The sequence below is a fragment of the Malaclemys terrapin genome, chromosome 3 (assembly GCF_027887155.1).
Source record: "Malaclemys terrapin pileata isolate rMalTer1 chromosome 3, rMalTer1.hap1, whole genome shotgun sequence".
Lineage (NCBI taxonomy): Eukaryota > Metazoa > Chordata > Testudines > Emydidae > Malaclemys > Malaclemys terrapin.
In genome coordinates, this window is record NC_071507.1 from 60,381,632 (window position 1) to 60,409,297 (window position 27,666).

Sequence of the window (27,666 nt, forward strand, 5' to 3'; positions counted from 1 at the left end):
CCCTTAAATCTGAGAACCTCCTGCTAAGTCCTAAAGAAACATGTACTGTTACTGATGAGTAATCAAAAATGTTATCCTTGTTAAACCTCTTGAATGAGAATATATAGTGGTTGCACTTAAGAAGTTTTCTCTGTTTTGAGATATCACCTATGTTAAGAAAGGGAACTGTTCTTTGAAACAAATAGAATCTTTCAAAATGAAAGAAACTTTTCAAGTGTGACTATTATATACTCACTACAATATAATGTAGCTACTATCACAACCAAAGTGGAGCAGTATGTGTACACAGTCAGAGCTGACACCAGCTGTAAAGACAATTGACTTAGTTTTAAACATTAATTTTGTATAATTAACTTGAAATATTTGTTCATATATAGGACATATTCTTAGATCCATATCACAATCCTTCAGATCTAGAATTTACAATCAGTTTTCTTAATTTTTACAGGAGGGTACCTTGCTGTTTTGAAAATTTATTTTATTACAAAATGATTTATTGCCCTAACATTATTTCCTGATTCTGGATTATTTTAGTGCACAGGAAATTCTTATGAATAAATTAACTTCCCTTTCATCTATGATGATGCAGTGTAGATTATTTTGCATTGACTTGTAAGAAGAGAAAGATTCCTTTATGAAGAACTTCTCTCAAGGCAGTCCTTTTTGCGACTAGTATAGAAGTAACGGTAAAATGGAATCTTGTAATGTCAAAAACAATCCTTCACCAGCAGTGCTTACATGTTCAAAGAACAGTACAAACATTAACCAACTAATCCATCAGAGTTTACTGGAAAACCTGGGAAGGAGGAAGAAATTTGCAAAGGTAGAAGAAAGACCATCCTGAAGAGCCTAATCCTGCATTAAGATCAACATAAGGCCCAGATAGCCAGGAGATACTCGACCCTCCTTATCTGACATGTAACTGAAGGAAAAGTGGTACAACCAATTGTTACAGGTTGGGAGAGGGATCAGGATACAGTATACAATTTCTTACCGTGATTTCCTTTTTGTTAGCAGCTTCTTCCTTGATTTTCCACAAATGTGCAATGCTTTTTCTCTGTAAAATTTGAAGGTATTCCAGTGTTTGTTGCTCAGGGGCTCTAAAACTACTGCCATCCTCCACTTTAGGCCACCAGAAAGGGAAAATTTATGATTACTTACCTGCAAATTTTCCTTTATTTGAAGGGATACATCTGTGGCTTTAGGGGGCAGAATCAAAGCTGACTGAACAGCTGATGAGGGACTAGTCCCCACCTTCTGGAGACCCCCACCTCTTAGTTTTGAGATGCTTCCAAAGCTAGCCCCTCTGGATGTGAAACACAAAATGAATCTCTTGTCCTGCATCAGCACCTTGTAAAAATAAGTTTCACAGATCTCCCTTTTTCAGGGAAGTGCTGGATCTGTGGACTGATCTCTTTGAAGAAGAACTTTTCAGCTAAGAAACCACAAATTCTCCCATTCTCTCTCAGAGCTAGGTCCATGAAGTCTCAGTGTGAGATTTTGTCAGCAAGGAAATGACAAAAATGTCTGTCAGAGAAAGTGACACAGAGTCCTGTGGCACCTTATAGACTAACAGACATATTGGAGCATAAGCTTTCGTGGGTGAATATCCACTTCGTCAGATGCTGCGTCTGACGAAGTGGGTATTCACCCACGAAAGCTTATGCTTCAATACGTCTGTTAGTCTATAAGGTGCCATAGGACTCTTTGTCGCTTTTTACAGATCAAGACTAACACTGCTACCCCTCTGATACTTGTCAGAGAAAAGGATTCCCTTACTCTAAGGAATCATCTCAGTGTGCAAGACCTACTTGCCAAAGGCTGCAGTGGCTGACGACTATCTATCTTGTAAAACTTCATAAACTTATGATCAAGTTGCAGCTTTACAGATTTCTCTGTAAGGGGCCTGCCATTTCTCAGCCCACAATACAACCACTTTTTGTACTGAATGAGCTCTGTAGGATTGAGTTCTTTTGCTCTATACACCTCAGCAATGCATCAACATGTCCAGCGAGAGTCTGATGATTTAGATGCATTAGCACATCTTTTTCTTGGCTGAAATACAACCAGTAAAGCTGCTGTTTTTCTTATGTTCTCTTTTGTTTTCAGATAACACTTTAAAGCTTACCTTACATCCAGTAAATGCCATAGCTGCTTCTTTGGGTGAGAAGGATGTGAACAAAAAGAAGGTAATGAGAATTCTTGTGCTCGATGAAAAATTAAATTTACTTTTGGAATAAAGATGGGATCCATTCTCAAAACTACTTTATCTTTGTGAAAGATGCAGCAGGATGGAACAACTGACAAAGCTCTCAACTCTGACACTTTTCTTGGTGAAGCGATAGCAATCAAAAAGGTAATTTTGATAGTCTAGTAATACAATGAAACTGATTTTACAGGTTCAAAGGGCTCCTGAATTAAGGTGTCAAGCACAATGTTCAAATCCCAAGATGGAGCTCTATGCAATTTAGGAGTACGCAATAGTTTGTCCTTCTGGTTGGAAATGGAAGTTTTTCTGGATATACTCAAAATTGCAAACAGTGCAGAAATATGTACTTTTAAGGTATTAGTCTGCAAACTGATGTCAAAACCATCTTGTAAAAATTCCAGAACATGAGGTACTTTGGCTACAGGATGCTGAATGTCTCTCTCTACAACAAGCTTTGAATTTAGACCAGATCCTTGTGTAAGCCCCGTTTGTTGATTTTAATCCTACATGCTAACGGAGTTTCAATGAGACTAACAGAGTAACCCTTTGGTTCTAGAAACTTCCTCTCAAATCCCAAACTGATAGATTTAACTTGCTTGGATCCTGGTGAAGAATTGGACCCTGGGATAACAATCTGGCCTTGGATTCAGGAACAGTGGTGGCTCCACTGACATATTCACAAGGTCAAGAAATCAAGGAGTCCTGGGCCAGTGTGGGACCACCAAGATCACTTCTGCTTCCTCCTTTCTGATTTTCTATATAACCCTGGCAATGAAAGGCACAGGGGAAAAGCATAAAGGAAGCCCTTTGCTGACTAAGTCACAGGGCAGCTATGCCTAGGGCTCCTGGTCTCTTCAAAAATGGTCTTAAAAATACAGTACCTCGTAGACTTTGCTTGATGCTTGCAGGACTACTATGCTGCTGTAGAGGAAAGCCTCAATGCTTTGGTGATTTCCTATACGAGGGGAGGGACAGAGGAGTCAGAGGTAAAATGAGATTGCTAGTCCCTGAGGAACAAATAAAAACTATACAAGCTGGTTGGGAAGAGCTGAACTGCCATCTTGTTCCAGAGACAACTTCTGATAGCCTAAAATGGAAGATGAAGCTTAATCTTGGAGTTGCTCACAACAGCCGGGAAGCACCTCGAATTCCACAGGGAACAGGCAAATCCCAGTTGTGAAGAATCATGGTAGAAACTGTGCACCTAAAAGCACACTTTGAAATAATGTAAATCAGAAGATAAAAACAAAGTTTACTGTCTACTATTTCTAACTTTAAAAAGCCCAATAACTCACCAAAGGAAATTCAAATAATTATTATTTTAAATACAAACACCTTTTTAATGTTTTACCTTTAATAAGTGCTTGGAACTCTTTGGGTTTGACCTGTCCTCTCTGAAGATCAATTTTTAGTGTCAGAAGAAGGGTAAAAAGAAATTTGTGGTATTCATAAAAGCCTCTGACAGAATATGTAAAAGTTTCAAACGTAAGATACTCAATAATATTTGAGATTCTTTTCTGAGGCAAAGGAGACTTTTCAGATCTAAAGTATGAAAACAAAATAAAAAGCAATAACGTAATTAATATAAATATTAACTGGAATGGAAAGACAAAAATTTCAAAGATAGAGAAATCTATATATTCTTACCTGGCCATGGACTGATCAAATAACTTTAGGAACTGAGCCAGTGAAGTCTGGTACATGTTATTGACCATGCTCATTTCTGTGATAAGAAAATAAAGAATGCTTCCTCGTGTAGCAGCAGGTCGATATTCCTCTTGTGCAGTGTTAATCTTCACTTGAGTTTCTGCTGCCACATATAACTTTTCAGATACTTCAGCAGCTGTCTGCTTAGTTGTTCGCAGTACACCAATCAAAGATTCATCATCTACTAAAGAACCTAAAAGGGCAAATATGAAATATGTTTAGAATAGATTTTAGAATTTCCTGTATGTAGAACTCAAAAATGAAGATTACTGAAGTTATTTACCTCAAACTGAAAAGATTTATTGAGTTTCACAACTTTTAAAAAATGCAGGTCGAGCAAAACAAATACAAAAATCAAAATACCAAATTTTGTATTTAGTATGTAGTTCCACGCTGGTTTGTATAAAGTGGCTTAAGCTACATCCCTTGTGAGTCATAGCACACACAAAGTACTCCCTTTTTGAAATATCTACACAGCACTCTGGGTAGATATTCGAGGATACAGTATTCCATGACTAGGTTTGTTCATTGCTGTGGATTGTGGGATACTTACCAGAACCAACTGGCTTTCTGCAACTTGGGGTCAAACTTCCATGATTCTGTCAATGGTATTCCATAATTCACCTGGTTTTCACTAACCAGTGCTATTTTCAAACTGTTCCAGTTTCGAGCTGCTGTCAGACAGCACAGAGGAATCACTGCAATCCTAACCATCATTAGTACCAACAGGGAGCTCCAGATATATAGGCAGTCATGCAGGCGGGTGGCTGAGTAGAAGATGGAAGACTGATGCTATGTGGATACTGCTAGAGGAAGAGGAGGATGAAACCAGGAAATTATATCTGTATGACATTTTCCTGGACTGACTTCACTTGGTGGAGCGCTGCTTCTGGGCCTGGCCAATGAGAACCAACTGGTGGTACAGGATAGTACTGCAGACCTGGTGTAACTAGTAGTGGCTGCAGAATTTCAGAATGCAGAAGGTCACTTTCATGGAAAGCTGTGCAGAGCTTACCCAAGAGCTTCAGTGTTGAACCAACAACATGCAAGTTCCCCAAAACATGAAGAAACATGTGGCCATTATCCTATCGGGTCTTGCAGTTCATCAACAGAAAGGGGTATTTTTCCACATAAGCCACATTGATCACTCTGGCAAGTTCACTAACATTAACGTGCATAGTCTGGAAAGGTCAATAATCCTGGGATTTTTGGAAATTCACTTATGTTTTATGCAATGAAAAAAGGAACTTTTGCTCCCAAACCACTATGGACATTACTGGGGTGATTCCAGCTGTTGTTCTGGGAGGCCAAGCTTACCCTCTGCTTTCCTGACTTATGAAGCCTTTTATGGGACACTCGTATAAGAGAAAGGAGCTGTTCAACTATACCTGGAGTAGCAGTATAACTACTACAGAGCATGCATTTGGAAGAATGGAAGGAAGGTGGAATCTCATGACAAGGCTGAAGAGTCTTGAGAGATACCTGCCTTATGTTAAAGGTGCTTGTTGTAGTAATATCTATCAGACATGGTGATGTTCAGCCAGTGCCTTGAAGAAAGCTTCTACATCCACCTCAGTAGATACTAATGTGACAGATTATTTTAATGTAGCACTTAATACTTACTGGATGAGGTCCTCTCTGTAATATTGTTAACCTGGCTCTCCAGCTGAGTCTCTAATGGTGTCTGCAGTTGAGTCTCTGACTAGCTGTAGGGAGTGCTGAAGAGATTGTAAGTGTCCAGGGGAATTTTCTCCTGGCTGGGATCCATGGTTGCCTGTGTGGTTTCCAAAGGTGACTGCTTCATTGTGGACCAAACTGTCCAAACATTTACGAGCAGTTTGTTGTGGCCTCTTGGGCAAAAATCTATTCTATTCTATTCTATTCTATTCTAGTTCTTATATTGCACTTATCGTTGTAGTAGCTGAATGCCTTCCACTGGTGCAGTAAGCAATGTGGCGCGTGCGTGCACGCGCACGCACACACACACACACACACACACATACACACACACACAGAGCTATCTACTTATGCTAGAGAAGGCAGGGAAAAAGAAATGGCTCCTGAGAAAGTTCTTGTCTCCTGAACAGACAAGGTTTAACCTTACTGTAGAAAGTTCCATCGTGTCAGAGAAATGAAGTTGTCAACGATAATGTTCATCCCAGAGGTTAAGGCAATCTTTTATATATCCTGGGCCATGCAGCACCTTGAAGATAAGACCCAAGACCTTGAATTTGATTCAATATTCTGAGGAAGCATTTCACAGTATACAAGTGTACTAGGAGCATTGAAGAGGTATGATTTTTGTAATTCTGCCCTAGATCCTTGTCTTTGATGCAGCACCAGCATGCATCCTGGGAATACTCCTTTGCCTGTATTTGCTCTGCTAAACACCTGTAGCTCTTTGTATTCTAATGACTTCTGGAAAGACTGAACTTGGTCCTTATCTGTTTCCAGAGGTCACAGCAGGATCTCCTAACATAAGCACACACAAGCATGATGGCTGTAATGGACTTTGGGTTCTGTGAACTTGTCACAAGCTGGATTTGCAAAGAGATGCACTTAGGTGAGTGCTGGTATTTAAAGAGTGGGGACATCCAGTCAAGTGAACCCCAAGCAGTAGAGAGTGCATAGGTAACCTAATAAGCCAATCAAAATGAGAAGCAATCACAGAATCATAGAAATGTAGGGGTGGAATATACTTCAAGAGCTCCTGTGTTGAGACAGGATCAACCTGTTCTTAAAAACATTCAATGAGAGGACTCCACAATCTCCTTTGGTAACCTATTCAGTACTTACCTATCTTTATAGCTATAACATTTTTCTGAGTAACTAACCTAAATCTCCATTGCTGCAGACTAAGCCAACTACTTCTTGTCCTACCTTCATTGGATGTGGAGCACAATTGATGACTGTCCTCTATAACAGCCCTTAACATATCTGAAAACTGTTATCAGGTCCCTCCTTAGTCTTCTTTTCTCAAGACTAAACATGTCCATTTATTTAAATTTTTCCTCATAAGTCAGCTTTTCTAAGCCCTTTATCTTTTTGTTGCTCTCCTTTGCACTCTTTCTCCAATTTGTCCACATCTTTCTTAAAGTGTGATGCCTAGGCTTGAACACAGTATTCCTGCTGAGGTTTTACCAGTATTGAGTACAGCAGAACAATTATCTCCCACATCTTACAAACACTCCTGTTAATACATTCTAGAATGATATCAGCCTTTTTCACAATTGCATCACATTGTTGGCTCATATTCAATTTGTGATTCAATATAACTCCCAGCTCCTGTTCAGCAGTACTACTGCCTAGCCAGTTATTCCAGTTATATGTATTTATGCATTTTATTTTCCCTTCTTAGGTTTAGAACTTTGTACTAGTCTTTATTGAATTTCATCTTGTTGATTTCAGAACAATTCTCCAATTTATCAAAGTCCTTTTGAATTCTAATCCTGTCTTCTAAAGATCTTGCAACCCACTCACCTTGGTGTCATTTGCCAATTTTATAAGCATAGTCTCCACTGTTATCCAAGCCACCAATGAAAATATTGTAGGGATGGACCCTACATATGTTTTCACAGTTTGATAGTGAACCATTGATAACTATTATCTGAGTGGGTTCTTCAAGAAGTTATGCACCCACCTTATAGTAATTTCATTTAGACCATATTTCCCTATTTTGTTTATGACAATGTAATGTGAGATAGTGTCAAAATCCTTACCAAAAATCAAAATATATTATGTCTACTACTTTCCCCCTATTCATTAGGCAGTAACTCTGTCAAAGCAAATTATGTTGGCTTGGCCTGATTTGTTCTTGGCAAACCCATATTGGACATAAGTTACCACTCAATCTTCTTGGTGCTTACAAACTGATTGTTCAATAATTTGTTCCAGTATCTTTCCAAGTATTGAAGTTAGGCTGACTGGTCTGTAATTCCCCAGGTCCTCAAAGCAATGTGGAAGGGTGGTAGAAGGTGACAGTGGCATAGCTGTTAAGAAATGGTGATGTATCTATATGAAGTTTTCAGCACTATGTCTCATTTAGAACTAGAATCAAGTTGCTTCCATGAAGATTAATTATATTAGGATAAGACACAAGATAATGCAAAATATCATTTGTGTTTGGATGCAAGGCAGTTTATTATTTTTTGCATAATCTAAAGATATACTTAAAAAAAAATCCTTTCCCCTATAGACAAGGCCTCAATGTCCTTTTCTCTTTGTTCTCTTTTTCAGATATCAGGAGAGTGGGACATGCTGCTGGCAACTCCCAGGAGAGTCAGTCCACTAGGGGTAGGTCTTCACTACAGGGGGGGGTCAATTTAAGATACGCAAATTCAGCTACGCGAATAGCGTAGCTGAATTCGACCTATCGGAGCCGACTTACCCCGCTGTGAGGACGGCGGCAAAATCGACCTCTGCGGCTCCCAGCTGACGGCGCTTACTCCCAACTCCGCTGGTGGAGTAAGAGCGTCGATTTGGGGATCGATTGTCACGTCCCGACGAGACGCGATAATTCGATCCCCGAGAGATCGATTTCTACCCGCCGATTTCAGGCGTGTAGTGTAGACCTAGCCTAAGATACATGTGCATAGGGTGACCAGACAGCAAATGTGAAAAAACAGGACGGGGTGAGGGGTAATAGGAGCCTACGTAAGAAAAAGACTCAAAAATCGGGACTGTCCCTATAAAATCGGAACATCTGGTCACCCTACATGTGCATAGTGAGTCTAAAAATGATTTTGGCTTTTATATCCAATCAGGACAGGTATTTTTAAGAAAGCTGCTCCATAATCCTATTTTATTGCACAATGGACTGGTATAAATGTGCCTAGTTGCACTAACTTCTGAGCTACACCAGTTTACAGCAGCTGAGTATCTGGCTGAAGTAGCTATATCTCTCTTCCTACTATAGCTGCACTGTAGGTGTTAAACCCCCACTTCTCTGGCAATTTAAAGGAACCTTAAAAGGCATGTAAGTGATTATACCCCATTTAAGACACCTTTAGACTACCAGAGCAATATAAAGTGCCTGCCTTCAATAGAGGCATTGATATACTAACTAAACATTTTTTTCCTTTGTGGAAGAGATATCTCCCCTCAGAAGAGACATCTATAATAAGCACCACACACACTCCTGATGTTCCTACCAAGTCAGCACTGAGACTTAATTGTATTCTGCATCTACATACAATACTGATGCACAACAGATAAGGAGTCAGGGTTCTGATATGGTGATCCTCTTTTAGCTGTAACACTCCTCCAGATATAAAGAGAGCAGGTCCCACAATAGGACAAAAAGGGAAACTGGTCCCCATATATGGTACACGGAGCCAAAACAGTTTCCACGGACTCATTAATTCATTTGGGTCTTGAGGATCTCCATGGAATGGAGATACAGATATTCCAGGGCCTCTGGGGCAGGATTCAACACCGAAACTATTCCACAGCATCTGCACCAGCTTCAATGGCAGATCTTTGGATTTCTCCTTCTCTGACCTCCCTCATATTCCCTTTCACCAAATCACACCTCTATGAAACTTTAGTCTGTGCAAATGGTAAAGATCCCCTGTGTGACTTCACCAGATCCGGCCTCTCCCCAGTGGAACTATACCAGTTCATGACCATACATACATAGATGAGCATGTCTAGAGGGTTCATCTCAAATGCTAGTCACCTTCTTCCACTTTCTTTAGATGAGCTTCTGATAAAGGGTAAGTGTGGTTTAATATACTATTTCTTGCTTTGTTTATGGTTCACATAAAGGCCCTTCCATATTGACACTGATTAGTTTTATTTTCCCTATAAAAATCCCAGTTTTTACTCATTAATATATAACCTTTAGTTGCGCTTAGTTTATAGAGAAGATTGTCTTCCAATTCTTTCATCTTCCGCTTATTAAAAGTTACATCTTCCATGAGTTTAATTCGCTCTCCTTCCAGCTCCTAATATCAGAAATCAAGAAAACGATACAACTGTTTATTGACTATACCACTGCATCATATTTAAAAAGAACTTATCCATACTGCTGCTTACTAGAGCTTATATTTTATGTCAGTTATATTTTCCCTATTTAAATAAATGTTATTTCTATAACTTTTTTTATTTCTTTGTTTAAGTAGCATGTTTTTCCTGTGTTTATCCAGCTTCAACTATCTTAATAAATGTCAAATTGCAGTATATAATTTCTAATTCTGATACTAGACACTGATACATTGACAGGCCTCTTTTCCACAAGTTCTCACTCTTCAGAGAAAACCCACAACTGTGTATTTTTGTTTAGAAATTTCCTTTCTGAAACTTAATAAAATGTTAAAAGATTGTCAGTTTGCCCATCTCTATTTGCATTTTTCTTCCCACATATTGACGTTAGATAAACAAGTAAGTACCACTATTGCACAAATAGTATTGCAGTTCTTTGTTCATCTTGCTAGCTTACCTGTTTCTCAGTAAGAATTACTCTTTTCAGTAACTGATTCTCAAGTCCCTTCATTGTAACAGTGAAATCAATAACTGATGTTTTAGCATTGATCTCAGGTGTGAAAGCAGGATTGGGTAGTTTTGTAGTAATATACATTTTAAATGTAGTCATTACCTCTACCTCCTTATCACCAACTTTCACCTGAAGAAAAAGTTAACAAGTGTCAAGTGACAGCAAATGAATTTGGTTTTAACCAGTAATGCTAATTGACTGACTGTGTACAAACCACGGAAACATTTACATCTTTGAAAGATCATAAATGAAAATTAGTATATCTGTTTCACAGGTCAAGTTATGAAAAAAAAGCAAGCTCCATCAGTAAAGCTCAAGAAACAAAAAGTGATTAGCAGTTATGATGTGTTATAAAAGTAGTATTAATCTCAAGATACATGCAGGGACTACTTCCAGTGTGGGGCTTCAGTGACTCCAAGGGCATTATCATTATAATCTTGAACTCAAACATAACTAATCACAGCTCAAGACTCAAATCCTGAGAAAATGCTGACCTTTACGGAAATCATGTTTCTTTCACAAACAGAGCAGAGGAAGAAATTAATTAATCAAGCAAGGTAGAATAAATAGTTTTGTCTTATCTTTATTACAAGATGAATTTAAAGTATCTCTGCAAAAATGAGTATCTTATTCAATCACTTTTATAAAGTACTGCATACATCAGTTACATATTCTATCCACACAGCTGTTTTAAACCCACAAATCATTTCCCATATTCCCTAAAAACTGTATGTGTGTGCATTAGTGCAAGGAAGTTTAAGCAGTGGGTAGAGCTCCCTTATCATGCACACATAGGCTTACCTGGGCTACTTCAAACACGACCCCTGGGGAAAGTGGGTAGGGAGGAGGTATCTCCAACTCACCACTATTGCCTACCCTGCTCTAGCAACTCAATCAAAATAGCAAAGAAAAGAATGTTTAAACAGTTTTATAGGAGACAGTTCTCATTACCACCAATAATCTGGACTACAGCCTCTGTCAAGTAGTCTTTAGCTTCCAATATAATTATACATACTTACATTGAAAATTAATAAAGATAAAAATACCCCAAAGACAAATGATTTATGTTGGGTATTTAGGATTAAACAGGATACAGTTATTTTAGTTGGGGATTCTTCAGTTTTTAGTCATTTCATAGTTCATCTAGGTGATTTTCTTGATCTATAGAAAGTCACAGTGGTGGGGAGAATTGCAGAGGAAAAATGGTAGCCATAATGTGTGCTAGAACAAAGTAGATGGACACTTCCCTCATTTCCTCTAGGAAATCAAAATTGTATATGTGTGCTGTTATATCATTAAATTAAGGGGAAAGGAACTGTATGAGTCATTTGAGCACAAGAATAAAAAGACACAAGAGAAGGACAGATATTTCTTATTACCAGTAAAGCACACTCCAAAAAGTTAAAGGTCATGTATCATTATGATCAGCCCACTGAGTTAGATGTCATTTCTTCTGAAGCCTGTTAATTCTATTCTTAGGCTTGGTCTACACTACCCCCCCTAATTCGAACTAAGGTACGCAATTTCAGCTACGTGAATAACGTAGCTGAAGTCGAAGTACCTTAGTTCGAACTTACCTTGGTCCACACGCGGCAGGCAGGCTCCCCCGTCGACTCCGCGGTACTCCTCTCGCCGAGCTGGAGTACCGCAGTCGACGGCAAGCACTTCCGGGTTCGACTTATCGCGTCCAGACTAGACGCGATAAGTCGAACCCAGAACTTCGATTTCCAGCCATCGAACTAGCTGGTAAGTGTAGCCAAGGCCTTAGTGGGGGCTAGCTGGGCATCACTTAAAAAAAAATCAATAGAAAGCACCCCCACCATTCAATAGGATTAATGCAACTGACTGCTGGCTTGGAAGCCTCAGGAGTGACCTCTAATTAAACTCAGATTCCTTACACTCCATCATATTACTTTGCTATTAGATTAACATGTCATCACAAACATCACATTTTATTACTTCAGTTTGCTGTTTTCAATTCATTTGTATTACTCCATAGAAAATAAAATATGTTCCATTTAGTACAGCTTTAGAAAGCTAAATAAAGAATTATCATTCAACACAAAATAAACACTTTATTATAATTCTTCTGTTAGGTAACTAACCTTGAAAGAGGTTCCTGATTTAATGAAATTCTTTTCTAATATATTATCCAGTGCTGGATCCAGCTCTTCACTTATATCCTCAATCACAAGTGATCTTCCCAATGAAAGGCTGTCCTCTAAGTGTGTGCGGAAATACTTGTGGTTCAAAGTTGTCACCTTTGAAAGGAAATAATTCTGTCTTTATAATAATGAACTATGTGTTCAAAGTTCTTTATGAAAACCACAGGATTTACTAGCAAAATTGCTTTGCTTGTTTTTGCATTTAAAAGAAAGCAACGTGTTCATTTGGCTTAGTGTAGCAATCAGAGTTCTTCTGGTAAGAAATATTTTGTCATGTATAAGTGAAATGTATTAACAATACAACTTTGAATTAATGAAGATGATTCAAGAGATTCATTGTAGTGGGATTCGGTGCTTTTCACTAATAGGTCACCAAAGTCTGATGCAGATCATTAAAGAATTGAGTTGTTACCACCTTTCACCCAACCATTTGTTTGTTTTCTACTCTGCTACTGCATCACTAATCTGTGCCCCCTTAAACCCAGGTTCTCTGCTTTAGCCCCCAAGTGCAGCAACAATAAGGATACTCAATAAACTGTAAGAGTTGGATTAATCCTTTTAAAAACACAGGCTTCCCTATCCAAGCTACTTCAGCTAACTTTGCTTAGCTATTCTTTCATATTAAGCTTTGATATAATTGTGATCAACATTACTTTTCATGTTTTTTGATAAATTGACATCTAGCTTGAGGACATACATTTAAATAACTTTGGGCTACCCAGGCACTTCTTTCTTTTTTGTTTGCTCTCTGCTTGTTCCAGTGTCTTTGTTTTTCTTTCAGAGATATTCTGAAAAGAGTAAAGAGACCAAATCTATGTCCAGATAGGTATGTTTGAAAGAAGGAAGCTTACCTGTAAATATATCAGAGGGGTAGCCGTGTTAGTCTGAATCTGTAAAAAGCAACAGAGGGTCCTGTGGCACCTTTAAGACTAACAGAAGTATTGGAGCATAAGAACCTCACTTCTTCAGATGCATCTGAAGAAGTGAGGTTCTTACCCACGAAAGCTTATGCTCCCAATACTTCTGTTAGTCTTAAAGGTGCCACAGGACCCTCTGTTGCTTCTGTAAATATATGTAAATATATGTTCTGTAAAGATATGCATCCTTATAGACTACCACTCTCCATTCCTCCTACCCAGAGAGCTAAGACTTCTGTGATTTGCTCTTTTTACTTTCTCTTTAATTTCCGGATTTTCTGCAGTTATTTCAAACTCCTATTTTAAAATTAACCAGCTTAACTAAATAAGCAGCCTGGACACATCAGCAGGAGCAGCATGTACCAAAACTCTTGAGCACAGGGAGCATCCATTGGGGCTTTGTGAAGTAAAGGGTGGGAAAATCTGTCAGAATAGACATTTTTGTGGGCAACTAATCTTTTTCCTAGTAAACAGGGAGATATTCAGTCTGTATATTTAGAAGCTTAGTTATTTTATCCTGCATTAAATGTTTTAGTATTTATTTAATATTCTATATTGTAGTTCTCAGAAGCCGCATCAGAAATTGACTGTTCTATGTTATGTTCATACGAACACATGTGGAGATACACATCCTGAACATAAGAACAACATAAGAACATAAGAACGGCCATACCGGGTCAGACCAAAGGTCCATCTACCCAGTATCCTGTCTACCGACAGTGGCCAATGCCAGGTGCCCCAAAGGGAGTGGAACTAACAGGCAATGATCAAGTGATCTCTCTCCTGCCATCCAGCTCCATCCTCTGACAAACAGAGGCTAGGGACACCATTCCTTACCCATCCTGGCTAATAGCCATTAATGGACTTAACCACCATGAATTTATCCAGTTCTCTTTTAAACGCTGTTATAGTCCTAGCCTTCACAACCTCCTCAGCCCCAAAGAGCTTACAGTCTAAGGGTATGTTTACACTACGAAATTAGGTCGATTTTATAGAAGTTGATTTTTTAGAAATTGATTTTATATAGTCGATTGTGTGTGTCCCCACTAAGCACATTAAGTCGGCGGAGTGCGTCCACAGTACTAAGGCTAGTGTTGACTTTCGGAGCGTTGCACTGTGGGTAGCTATCCCACAGTTCCCACAGTCTCCGCCACCCATTGACATTCTGGGTTGAGCTCCCAATGTCTGATGGGGCAAAAACATTGTGATTTGGGGTACATGTGGTCAGGTCCCCCTCCCTCCGTGAAAGCAATGGCAAACAATCGTCATCGAATGACCGCTTCCGCTGCCACTCTGCTCTCCTGCAGACGCCATACCATGGCAAGCATGGAGCCCAGTCAGATCCCAGCAGCAGTTATGAGCATTGTAAACACCATGCACATTATCCTGCAGTACATGCAGCACCAGAAACTTCAAAATCAGGCGAGGAGGCGACGGCAGCACGGTGACGAGAGTGATGAGGATATGAACACAGACTCCTCTCAAAGCACAGGGACTTTCAATTTGGACATCATGGTGGTAATGGGGCAGGTTCATGCCATGGAACACCAATTCTGGGCCTGGGAAACAAGCACAGACTGGTGGGACCGCATAGTGTTGCAGGTCTGGGATGATTCCCAGTGGCTGCGAAACTTTCGCATGCATTAGGGCACTTTCATGGAACTTTGTGACTTGCTTTCCCCTGCCCTGAAGTGCAAGAATAACAAGATGAGAGCAGCCCTCACAGTTCACAAGCGAGTGGCAATAGCCCTCTGGAAGCTTGCAACACCAGACAGCTACTGGTCAGTCGGTAATCAATTTGGAGTGGGCAAATCTACTGTGGGGGCTGCTGTGATCCAAGTAGCCAACTTGATCACTGACTTGCTGTTATCAAGGATAGTGACTCTGGGAAATGTGCACGTCATAGTGGATGGCTTTGCTGCGATGGGATTCCCTAATTGTGGTGGGGCAATAGAGGGAACGCATATCCCTATCTTGGGACCGGAGCACCAAGGCAGCCAGTACATAAACCGCAAGGGATACTTTTCAATGGTGCTGCAAGCACTGGTGGATCACAAGGGACATTTCACCAACATCAACGTGGAAAGATACATGACGCTCGCATCTTTAGGAACTCTGGTCTGTGTGAATGGCTGCAGCAAGGGACTTACTTTCCAGACCAGAAAATAACCGCTGGGGATGTTGAAATGCCTATAGTTATCCTTGGGGACCCAACCTACCCCTTAATGCCATGGCTCATGAAGCCATACACAGGTACCCTGGACAGTAGTCAGGAGCTGTTCAAGTATAGGCTGAGCAAGTGCAGAATGGTGGTAGAATGTGCATTTGAATGTTTAAAAATGCGCTGGCACAGTTTACTTACTCAGTTAGACCTCAGTGAAACCAATATTCCCATTGTTATTACTGCTTGCTGTGTGCTACACAATATCTGTGAGAGCAAGGGGGAGGCGTGGTGGTAGGGTGAGTGGTTGAGGCAAATCGCCTGGCTGCTGATTACGCGCAGCCAGACACCAGGGCGGTTAGAAGAGCACAGCAGGGCGCGCTGCGCATCAGAGAAGCTTTGAAAACCAGTTTCATGACTGGCCAGGCTACGGTGTGAAAGTTCTGTTTGTTTCTCCTTGATGAAAACCTGCCCCTTGGTTCACTCTACTTCCCTGTAAGCCAATCGCCCTCCCCTTCTCCCTTTGATCACCACTTGCAGAGGCAATAGTCATTGTTGTTTCAAATTCATGCATTCTTTATTAATTCATCACACAAATGGGGGGATAATTGCCAAGGTAGTCCGGGAGGGGTCGGGGAGGAGGGAAGCACCGGGTGGGGTGGTGGAGGAGGGAAGGACAAGGCCACACTGCACTTCAAAACTTATTGAATGCCAGCTTTCTGTTGCTTGAGCAGTCCTCTGGGGTGGAGTGGTTGAGTGCCCGGAGGCCCTCCACTGCGTTCTTGGGCGTCTGGGTGAGGAGGCTATGGAACTTGGGGAAGAGGGTAGTTGGTTACACAGGGGGCTGCTGCAGTGGTCTGTGCTCCTGCTGCCTTTCCTGCACCTCAACCATACGCCAGAGCATATTGGTTTGATCCTCCAGTAGCCTCAGCATTGCTTCCTGCCTCCTCTCATCACGCTCCCGCCACCTCTCCTCTTGATCCCACCACATCTCCTCTTGCTCCCGTCCCTCCTGTCCTCGCGTTCATTTTGTGCTTTCCTGCACTTTGACATTGTCTGCCTCCACGCATTCTGCTGGGCTCTTTCAGTGTGGGAGGACTGCATGAGCTCAGAGAATATTTCATTGCGAGTGCTTTTTTTTCGTCTTCTAATCTTCGCTTGCCTCTGGGACGGAGATGATACGGGAAGCGTTGAAACATTTGCAGCTGCGGGAGGAAAGAAAGGGAGAGTAGTATTTAAAAAGACACATTGTAGAGAACAATGGGTAGACTCTTTCACGGTGAACCAAGCTGTTAACATTACATAGCATGTGTGCTTTCTTTACAAGGTCGCACTTTGTCTCTTATATTGAGGGCCTGCTGGTTTGGTGTGAGAGATCACACACGCAGGGCCAGCGGGCAACACAATTTGGCTTGCAGGCAGACATGGTAAGCCAGTCTTTTGGCTTCTTTAACCTTCATAACATGTGGGAATGGTTTCAAACAGCAGCACCCTCATGTCCCATACCAAGCACCCGTTGGGTTAGCCATTTAAAAGGAGGGGCTGCGGTTTTTGGGTTAACATGCAGCACAAACCCAACTAACTCCCCCACACACACCCAATTCTCTGAGGTGATCGCTTCACCCCTCCCCCCACCACGTGACTAACAGCGGGGATGATTTCTGTTCAGCCACAGGCAAACAGCCCAGCAGGAACGGCCACCTCTGAATGTCCCCTTAATAAAATTCCCCTATTTCAACCAGGTGATCATGAATGATATCACTCTCCTGAGGATAACACAGAGAGATAAAGAACGGATGTTGCTTGAATGCCAGCAAACACCGGGACCATACGCTGCCATGCTTTGTTATGCAATGATTCCAGACTACATGCTACTGGCCTGGCGTGGTAAAGTGTCCTACCATGGAGGACGGAATAAGGCTGCCCTACCCAGAAACCTTTTGCAAAGGCTTTGGGAGTACATCCAGGAGAGCGTCATTGAGATTTCCCTGGAGGATTTCTGCTCCAGCCCCATACATGTTAAAAGACTTTTCCAGTAACTGTACTGGCCGTGAATGCATCCCAAGTCTTCAGGGCAAATTAATCATTAAACACGCTTGCTTTTAAACCATGTATTATATTTACAAAGGTACACTCACCAGAGATCCCTTCCCTGCCTTCAAGGTCCAGGAGCCCACCTTGGGTGGGTTGGGAGGGTACTAGCTCCAGGGTGATAAACAGTTCCTGGCTGTCGGGGAAAATGGTTTCTCCGCTTGCTTGCTGTGCGCTCCTCCTCATCTTCCTCGTCCCCAAAATCCGCATCCCTGTTGTGTGAGAATCCATTGACGGAGTCCATGCACGGGGGTGGGGTAGTTGTAGAGGTACCCCCTAGAATGGCATACAGCTCATCACAGAAGCGGCATGTCTGGGGCTCTGACCCGGAGAGGCTGTTTGCCTCTCTTGTTCTTTGGTAAGCTTGCCTGAGCTCCTTAAGTTTCACGTGGCACCACTGCGGGTCCCTGTTATAGCCTCTGTCCTTCATGCCCTTGGAGATTTTTTCAAATATTTGGGCATTTTGTCTTTTGGAACAGAGTTCTGATAGCATGGATTCCTCTCCCCATACAGCGATCAGATCCAGTACCTCCCGTTCGGTCCATGCTGGAGCTCTTTTGCGATTCTTGGACTACATGGTCACCTCTGCTGATGAGATCTGCATGGTCACCTCTGAGCTCGCCACGCTGGCCAAACAGGAAATGAAATTCAAAAGTTTGCGGGGCTTTTCCTGGCCAGTGCATCTGAGTTGAGAGTGCTGTCCAGAGCGGTCACAATGGAGCACTCTGGGATAGCTCCCAGAGGCCAATACCGTTGAATTGCATCCACACTACCCCAAATTCGACCCAGCATGGTCGATTTCAGCGCTAATCCCCTCGTCGGGGAGGAGTACAAAAATCGATTTTAAGAGCCTTTTAAGTCGACAAAAATGGCTTCGTCATGTGGATGGGTGCAGGGTTAAATCGATCTAACGCTGCTAAATTCGACCTAAACTGATAGGGTAGACCAGGGCTAAGATGACAAGGATAGAGGGAGAATGATACAATCAATTATATTTATTTAAAACTTTGTTACTTACTTGTAATTCGTTACCCTTTTCTTTTTGTTTAATCCAGGTTTTTCCTTGAGTTTGTGGGTCTATCAAAAGTGGGTATCTGGTTGCCTTAGTAACAATTATACCATTCTGAATTGAGAGTTCATCTCCTGGCAGCCCTTGCAGATTCCATTCACTAATCTAGGTAAAAGAAAATCATCAACATAACGTAATAATTCTGAAACTTTGGGCCAAATGTACAAATATGGAGATAATGGGTTAGCCTGCAGAAATGCCTACAGAGCTGACAAAAATATACATTTCAATGTGCAAACCAGCATCAGCACATGCAAGTTGGGAAACTTTGCACATTAGCTACCATTTTTCACATTTAATTATGCTCTTTAAATGTAAAAAAATGGGGTTTCAAGGCACAGTGAGCATGAGGACATTTTCATAGGAAATCCTTTGCATCCGTCCTTTAAGGACTTCACATGATATCGCTTTACCTGTGGCCAAGAATAATGGACATGGGTCACTTTGAAGCCCAACAGTAATGGATTCCCAACATGGGCAGAGACAATCACACTACTATAAGCAATAATCTCTCCTCCACCTTAAAGTCTGGGCTCTTACACAGTTTTTCTCCCCAAATAACTTTTTAGCTAATTTTTAAACTGTATTTTTGTGCACCGAATTAAGTGAAAATCATTAATAATTATAAAAACATTATACAAATTTGACTTGCACAAACTGACAACAACTATGCAACCTCTTTCTTATGAAATTATGTTGCACCTGTAATGAAAATTCTAGTACAGTAGAACCTCAGAGTTACAAACACCAAAGTTACGAACTGACCAGTCAACCGCACACCTCATTTGGAACCAGAAGTACACCATCAAGCAGCAACAAAGACAAAAAAAAAAAAAAAAAGGCAGCAAATACAGTAAACTTCTGTGTTAAAAATATAAACTACTAAAAAATAAAGGGAAAACACAGGGCCAGATTTACACCTTATATGCCCCTAGGCACAGCATCTTCAGCGTTCCCGCTGCCTACAGCTGACCTTCATGTTTTCCATACAAAATTAAACTTTTAACCCACTTTTAACTTTTAAGCGCCCCTAGAATGCCGGCATCCCTAAGCATGTGCCTACTGTGCCTAATTGGAAATTTGGTCCTGGGAAAGCAGCAGTTTTCTTTGCATAGTAAAGTTTAAAAGCAGTATTACGTCAATGTTCAATTATAAACTTTTGAAAGAAAATCATAACGTTTTGTTCACGGTTATGAACATTTCAGAGTTATGAACAACCTCCATTCCCAAGGCGTTTGTAACTCTGAGATTCTACTGTAAATCAAAAATGACAGTGTGTTGACTTTCAGTACAACATACTTTTTTTTGTAATAAATTTGATCACAGACATGTTATCGCCAGTATTAAATATAGATTTGGGATCAGAAAGCCACACCCAGACAATGTGGTCATGACCAAAATTTACCAATAAAACATAATACTGTAAATACAATGATATTTCTGCTGTGAATTATTCACATCAGAATGATATGGGACTGTGGCAAAGTTGATGCTCCAACATATCCACTGCTGGTTAGCTGTGGCACTGCAACAACTTTTGCTTCAGTTTCCCCTCACTTAGGGTTACTATATTCAAACATTTAAAAAAGAGGACACTCCACGGGGCCCCAGTCCCGGTCACGGCCCCGCCCCAACTCCGCCCCTTCCCCACCCCCGACCCCGCCCCAACCCCACCCCTTCTCCGCCCCCATTCCAACCCCTTCCACAAAGTCCCTGCCCCAACTCTGCCCCCTCCTCTGAGCACCCTGCATTCCCCCTCTTCCCTCCCGCTTTGATCTTGGTTGGGGGTTACTAAGTGCTTCCCTGCTCCCCACTCGCCCTGCAGCCCCTATGCCCTTGCCTGCCCTGCTCCTCCTCACCCTGCAGCCTCTGCACCCCCCCACCCCTGCAGCCTCTGCGCCCCCTGCTCCTCACTCGCCCTGCAGCCTCTGCACCCCCCCACCCCTGCAGCCTCTGCGCCCCCTGCTCCCCACTCGCCCTGCAGCCTCTGCACCCCCCCACCCCTGCAGCCTCTGCACCCCCTGCTCCCCACTCGCCCTGCAGCCTCTGCACTCCCCCACCCCTGCAACCTCTGCGCCCCCTGCTCCCCACTCGCCCTGCAGCCTCTGCACCCCCCACCCCTGCAGCCTCTGCGCCCCCTGCTCCCCACTCGCCCTGCAGCCTCTGCACCCCCCCACCCCTGCAGCCTCTGTGCCCCCTGCTCCCCACTCGCCCTGCAGCCTCTGCACCCCCCTGCCCCTGCAGCCTCTGTGCCCCCTGCTCCCCACTCGCCCTGCAGCCTCTGCACCCCCCCGCCCCTGCAGCCTCTGTGCCCCCTGCTCCCCACTCGCCCTGCAGCCTCTGCACCCCCCCGCCCCTGCAGCCTCTGTGCCCCCTGCTCCCCACTCGCCCTGCAGCCTCTGCACCCCCCCGCCCCTGCAGCCTCTGTGCCCCCTGCTCCCCACTCGCCCTGCAGCCTCTGCACCCCCCCCACCCCTGCAGCCTCTGTGCCCCCTGCTCCCCACTCGCCCTGCAGCCTCTGCACCCCCCCGCCCCTGCAGCCTCTGCACCCCCCCGCCCCTGCAGCCTCAAACACACACCCCCTGCCGCCTGCCCTGCTCCCCCCGCTCACCCGGCAGAGGGAGAACTGCGAGCTCCACATGGAATTAAACACAGCCCCGCTGCTCTGTGGGGGAGGAGGGAGCGGGGGAGGGACTCTGGCTGCTAGAGGCCCTAGTGGCTGCGGGCAGCTTTCAATCAGGCCAGGCGTCCAATCAGCCATGCCGCACAAGGGGAAGGGGGAAATCCCGGACATTTCTACTTAATTAGAAATCCCCCCCGGACAGCCATTTAACACTGAAAAAGCCGGACATGTCCGGGGAAACCCGGACGGATGGTAACCCTACCCTCACTGTCCTTAGTCCTATTCCGGCCATAAAGGTGTTGTAGCCCTCTGGTTAGAACACTTTATAGAGTCCTGCCCCTTTTCGGGCCTCAGAGTCCTTTTCCAAAGTACTAAAAAAATGTGTACAAAAAACAAGCCTTCAGCCAAGCTGACAGCCACTTCATCTGGTGTAAATCTGCTATGGTAGACTGTCCTTCTGTGCTTTAATCCTACCCACAATTCAGGGGCTGGCCGACTCTTCTCCTTACTCATAGGTTCAGGAGACCCCAGTTAGGCTTCTCCAGCTCTGAGCTAGAGGCCTCTCTGGTCTTTTCCCCTTTCTCCTTCTCAACCTTCCTTCAGGCTGCTTCTCAGAGAGAGAAGGAACTGCGCACCCTCTCTCATCTGGGTTTCCTCCTCCCAACTGGGCTCACCCAGCTCTTGATGGAAACAAGCCCTGCTCCCCCCCACCTGGGCTTTATTTCTAATTAGTCCTGGCCCACCTTCCAAATGTGAAAAGGCAGGCTAATTGGTTTCTCAGGCTGTCATCATTCCAGGCTGCCCTGGCATGCCCATTTGCAGGCAGGCATATGTTGCAGATCAGCCCTTACTTGATTTTTATTTCACCCAGGGTACCAACAAGTCCAAACATAATGTTTGATTCTAAAGAGCACATTCTTGTGGAGCATCTCATTTATTAACAGAAAAGCCAATGCAGCCCATAAACAAAACTTTCACCCCAACATTTCACCGGGGTGACTGGGTCATTATTAGTGCATCTATCCCCCACATGAGTCAAGTATTTGTCTCTATCTATCCTCTAGGCTTCCTGCTCAGGCCTCTCCTAGGAGCTCCTCTTCACAGGAGTTTCCAGTCTCACCTTTGGGGTTCCCTCTAATTGAGCTTGGGTAACCTTTATTAGGTCCAGCCTAGATGCTCGTTTACTAATCAGCCACCTGGGGCAGTCAATCACTCTGAGAATAATCTTATTTTTATAGGAGTGTTGGTGTCTGAGCTCTAAGAATATTAAAAAAAAAAAGGTTTAGTGATACCTATATGCTCATTCAGTTCTTATATACTGATAACAATATTGTTCATAACATTTTCTAAAAAAAAAAAAAAATGAATCACGATAATGCTAACTAGCAATAACATACTGAACATTATGAATATGAAATTAAAATTAAACTCACAATAAATCAACAGTGTACAAAGCTTACCGTTGGTTGATCCACCAACATTGAAATCAGGTTCAAGTTTTCAGTAAAAGGGATTTTCCGAACTCTCAGCTCTACTTCCCATAAATCTTTAAGCAAAAGGTTCCTGAAGATCTGATTAAAAGGGCCACAGTATGAAAGGAACCCTGTGCAGAGTAAAACATCCCCCACAAGTCTAGAAAAGGGATAAAACCACAATTATGAGATAATGTACCATTTGTATACCATGCAGTTAAACCACCAAATTTTGAAATGCATATATCAAAAAAAGTTACTTACCAGGAATTTGTTCTTTGAGAACTACCTCTATGCATTCACACTTTTGGGACATGGTTCCCCTGGTACTGAGCTGAGGAACTGCTTTGAAAATACATATCCATTGGAGGGTGCACAAGCAGTCTTCCGTGAGAATGGCATCATCATTCTACACTATATGTGAGTTCACCCCTGACCATCTCAGTTCCTTCAAACTTGACCACAGAATTCTGATATATTAATAAATTCTGAGGCAGAAAAGAAGGCAGATGGGTAGTGTGAATGCACACAGGGAACTCTCAGAGATCAACAGTTACTAGTAGTCAAGTATCAGGGGGTAGCCATGTTAGTCTGTATCCACAAAAACAACAAGGAGTCCGGTGGCACCTTAAAAACTAACAGATTTATTTGGGCAGAAGCTTTCGTGGCTAAAACCCACTTTATCAGACAACCCCCCATCCTGAAGCAAATACTCACCTGCAACTACACACCACACCACAGAAACACCAACCCAGGAACCAATCCCTGTAGCAAACCTCATTGCCTACTCTGTCCCCATCTCTACTCTGGCAACCCCATCAGAGGACCCAACCACATCAGCCACACCATCAAGGGCTCATTCATCTGCACGTCTACTACTGTTATATATGCCATCATGTGCCAGCAATACTCCTCTGCCATGTACATATGGTCCCTACATAAAAGAATAAATGGACACAAATTGGACATCAGGAATGGTAACATACACAAGCCAGTAGGTGAACACTTCAACCTCCCTGGATATTCTATAACAGATTTAAAAGTCACTATTCTTGAACAAAAAAACCTTCAGAAACAGACTTCAAAGAGAAACAGCAGAACTAAAATTCATTTGCAAATTTAACACCATCAATTTGGGCTTGAATAGGGACTGGGAGTGGCTGACTCATTACAGAAGCAGCTTTGCCTCTCCTGGCATTGACACCTCCTCATCTATTATTGGGAGTGGACTACATCCACCCTGATTGAATTGGCCCTGTCAACAATGGCTCTCCACTTGTGAGGTACTCCTTTCTCTTCATGTGTCATTATATAATGCCTGCATCTGTAACTTTCACTCCATGCATCTGAAGAAGTGAGTTTTTTACCCACGAAATCTTATATCCAGATCATAGAATATCAGGGATGGAAGGGACCTCAGGAGGTCATCTAGTCCAACCCCCTGCTCAAAGCAGGACCAATCCCCAGATGGATTTTTGCCCCAGATCCCTAAATGGCCCCCTCAAGGATTGAACTCACAACCCTGGGTTTAGCAGGCCAATGTTCAAACCACTGAGTTATTTTGTTAGTCTTTAAGGCGTCACCAGACTCCTCATTACTAGTAGGTAACCTCTATTTCAGTCACATTTCTGGCTGAAGTTATGGCAATAATGACTGTCATCATAAGAGATAGATAATATAAAGAACTCTCAGCCAAAGGTTCAAAAGGTGGCTTCAAGAGTGCACCTAAACTACATTAAGATCTCAAGGAGGGACAGGATTTCTCAAAGGGGGATTGTGACGGGGATTGTGAGGCTCTGCTGGGCATGCTCCAACTGGAAGTCAGGTATAAAAGCCTGCAGAGCTGCTCAGTCAGGGCTGGCTGCTAAGGAGGAAGGACACTCAGCAGAGGCTTCAATCCGGGAGATGCTACAGCCCTTACCTATGAGAGCTGAAGAGCCAGAAACCTGGAGCAGAGGCCTGTCGCTAACAGAATTCTAGGGAGTGTTGGGTGCTGACGAGCCTGGAGCTGAAGAGCCAGAAACCTGGAGCAGAGGCCTGTCGCTAACAGAATTCTAGGGAGTGTTGGGTGCTGACGAGCCTGGAGCTGAAGAGCCAGAAACCTGGATCAGAGGCCTGCAGCTATTGGAACCCCAGGGAGTGTCTGGTGCTGGGGAACCTGGAGACCCCAACACCATATGGACTAGTGCTGCCAGAGAACCTGTAGAAAGTGACCCAGGGAAGGTAGGGGAGTGGTACCTCCCACTATGATGAGGTCAGCGTGTTTCAGGAGGATTCCCCGCTGACCCCGTGGCGGACCGCTCTGCCACTGGCAGGGCCCTGGGTCAGGGCCTGGTGGAGTCAGGTGGGCCCAGGCCCCCCTACCAGGGGCTGCCGCCCCTTTGCGATGGCCCCCAATTACCTGATACCCTGGTTTGCCTCCAAAGGGGGCAGTGTGGACTCCGGCCATTAGGCCGTGCTATCCCACTAAGGGAGGGAGAATTAGGCGGACTCTGGACATTGGGCCGCCCTGCCCTAGGGGCAAATTGCATGGACTCCGGCTGCTAGGCCGCATTATGCCACTCAGGGGGAGATAATATACAGACCCTGGCCATTGGGCCACACTGTGCTGACTACCGGGGGTGTCTGTAAATACAGGCATAGGCGTAAAGAAGCGGGGTTACCTCTCGCCCCCCCGACTCAAGGGGTCAACAAGATAAAAACCAGCCACAGGGATACATATTAGAGTGCCTTTTCATAAACTTCTTATCTGTATTATGCACAAACAGCATTTTGCCGTCAACTAAAAAATGGCAAGCAGAGATAGCTTCCAAATGAACTTTCAAAGAGGAGTTTAGATAATTCCTCAATTTTTAAGTGTATTAAATATTCTAAAATGCAAGGTATGGAACTGAAACAGGAGAATCAGATTTTCCCCTTTTGCAAGCCATAAATCTGGTCCATTTCAAATTGTACCATCTGGTAGACAGCTTTCTAGAATTAGGCAGTACATTCTGCACCAACGAGGTAGCTTCTCAAACTGAATGGCATAGCCATTTTGTATAATTTCTAGGACCCATTTGTCCAAGGTAAAAGCCTTCATTTGGCTGATAAATGGGCTAGCTTGTCTCCAAGCAGACAAAGGAAGGGCCTTGCTGATTGGTTCTTGACTCTCAATTCTCACATCAAATCTCAAGAGAGGAAGAAGAGAACCACCTTTCTACCTATGTAATCAATCTTCCCCTCTCTGTCTGCAGGGGAAGAATGTGCCTGTCCAGATCCTGATCTGCTGCTGGCAGCAGTCAGTACCAGTGAATCAGGTGTAGGGTGCATATGAACATATGAAAACCCCTCAGAGAGTATCTAAAATAATTTGTCTGCCTTCTTGGCTATAGGCTGATAAGAGGCAGGAGTGGATGAAACAGTCTTAGCACGCTGGAGCAAACTATCAAGGATTGGTAAGGACATCATATTTTTGGAAGTAGCCCCAAAGAATGTCAAACACCAAATGAGATGTCTCCTCCAGGCTCTGAATGCATATCCAAAGTGGACACCATATGATCCACTAAATCATGAAACTGCAGAGTGTTCCCAGAATGGGAGGCGGCAGAAGCCACTCTAACATGCTCATTTGGTGACAAATCGGGATTATAGTCTGCATCAGCATACTCCTATTCGAAAAAAGAGGCGCTATCTTCTCATCCTCTTCTTCAGACAGAGTATCAGGCACCACTATCTGAGATGCAGCTGTAGCTGGTGGAATCGGATGTAGGACTTCGCCACTACTGGATCCTTTACAGATGAAACATCACCTCTCCATCCATACAGAAGACATATGAAAAACTCCTGTGATGACCTCTAATAAGATCATGGAACCCAGTACTGCAAGTCTTCCCAGCAACTGGGATTTGGGAACAAACCTGCAGGACCAGGATCAAAAGAAGGGCTGAACCAGGAGGAAACAGATCTTTTATTCTATCTCTGTCCTCCTCTAGGTATAGATCTGGCCTCAGATCCACGATGGAATGCACCACAGACAACAAATCCAGAGGGAGGGCAGAAACAAAGTGAGAGAAAACTCTTCATGGAGAACCTATGGGAGTCTTAGGAGGAGGAGGTACCAGGAGAAAGGCTAACTATCTCTTCTGATCTTCTTTTCTCAGGCGAAGGAGATGCCAAACTCAGAACTGGCAAAACTTATCTGTTTATCAAGACTCTCTGATTCTCAATCAGCTCCAAGGAATGCCCAGAAGCTGAACAATGCACATCAGCTACAAAAATAAAAGTCTTCTTCAGAACCAGAAGATGGACCCAGAACCAAAGCAAGGATTATGGCCAGAGCCAAAGACTTTGGGTGGCACAGGATCCAATTAAATAACCAAATCCATCTTATTGGCTCCTGAAACTGAGACCAGAACCAACCTTGTTTTTGTGACTGTAAGGTTGTCAGAATTGGATGGAACTGATAAATCTGACATGTGGGATCTGGCACTGCTAACAGTGTTGTCTTTTCCCTAGACTTCTTTGGAACCGAGACAGCCAGAGTTGACAATGTGGCCCTTGGTTCCAACAAAGGCAGCTTCAAAGGCCTGACTGCTGGAGCAGTGGGAACTGCAGCTGGACTTGACAAAAGTTCCGATTTCCTGGAACCCTTAAACTGCTTTGACTTACAAGAAGTCACAGGAGCCGAAACTCCCACAAAAGAGTGGTCCTCTCCCAAGCACTTGAGTCACCTAATGTGGACATCAGATGCCAGGAAGACAGCAGGGTATGAAGCATA

General features: G+C 43.3%; 1 protein-coding gene across 1 annotated transcript in view; it reads right to left on the bottom strand.

The window, feature by feature from the left end:
- Positions 1 to 27,666, bottom strand: part of DNAH8 (dynein axonemal heavy chain 8) — a 581,193-nt gene that overhangs the window by 74,303 nt on the left and 479,224 nt on the right. Inside the window, exons 74-80 of the mRNA XM_054024546.1 lie at positions 22,896 to 23,067; positions 18,762 to 18,917; positions 12,515 to 12,670; positions 10,356 to 10,538; positions 9,756 to 9,861; positions 3,857 to 4,109; positions 3,561 to 3,751 (exon numbers count right to left, since the gene is read on the bottom strand). Of these exons, the coding sequence (XP_053880521.1) occupies positions 3,561 to 3,751; positions 3,857 to 4,109; positions 9,756 to 9,861; positions 10,356 to 10,538; positions 12,515 to 12,670; positions 18,762 to 18,917; positions 22,896 to 23,067 (1,217 nt within the window). The remainder of the gene's footprint in view (positions 1 to 3,560; positions 3,752 to 3,856; positions 4,110 to 9,755; positions 9,862 to 10,355; positions 10,539 to 12,514; positions 12,671 to 18,761; positions 18,918 to 22,895; positions 23,068 to 27,666) is intronic.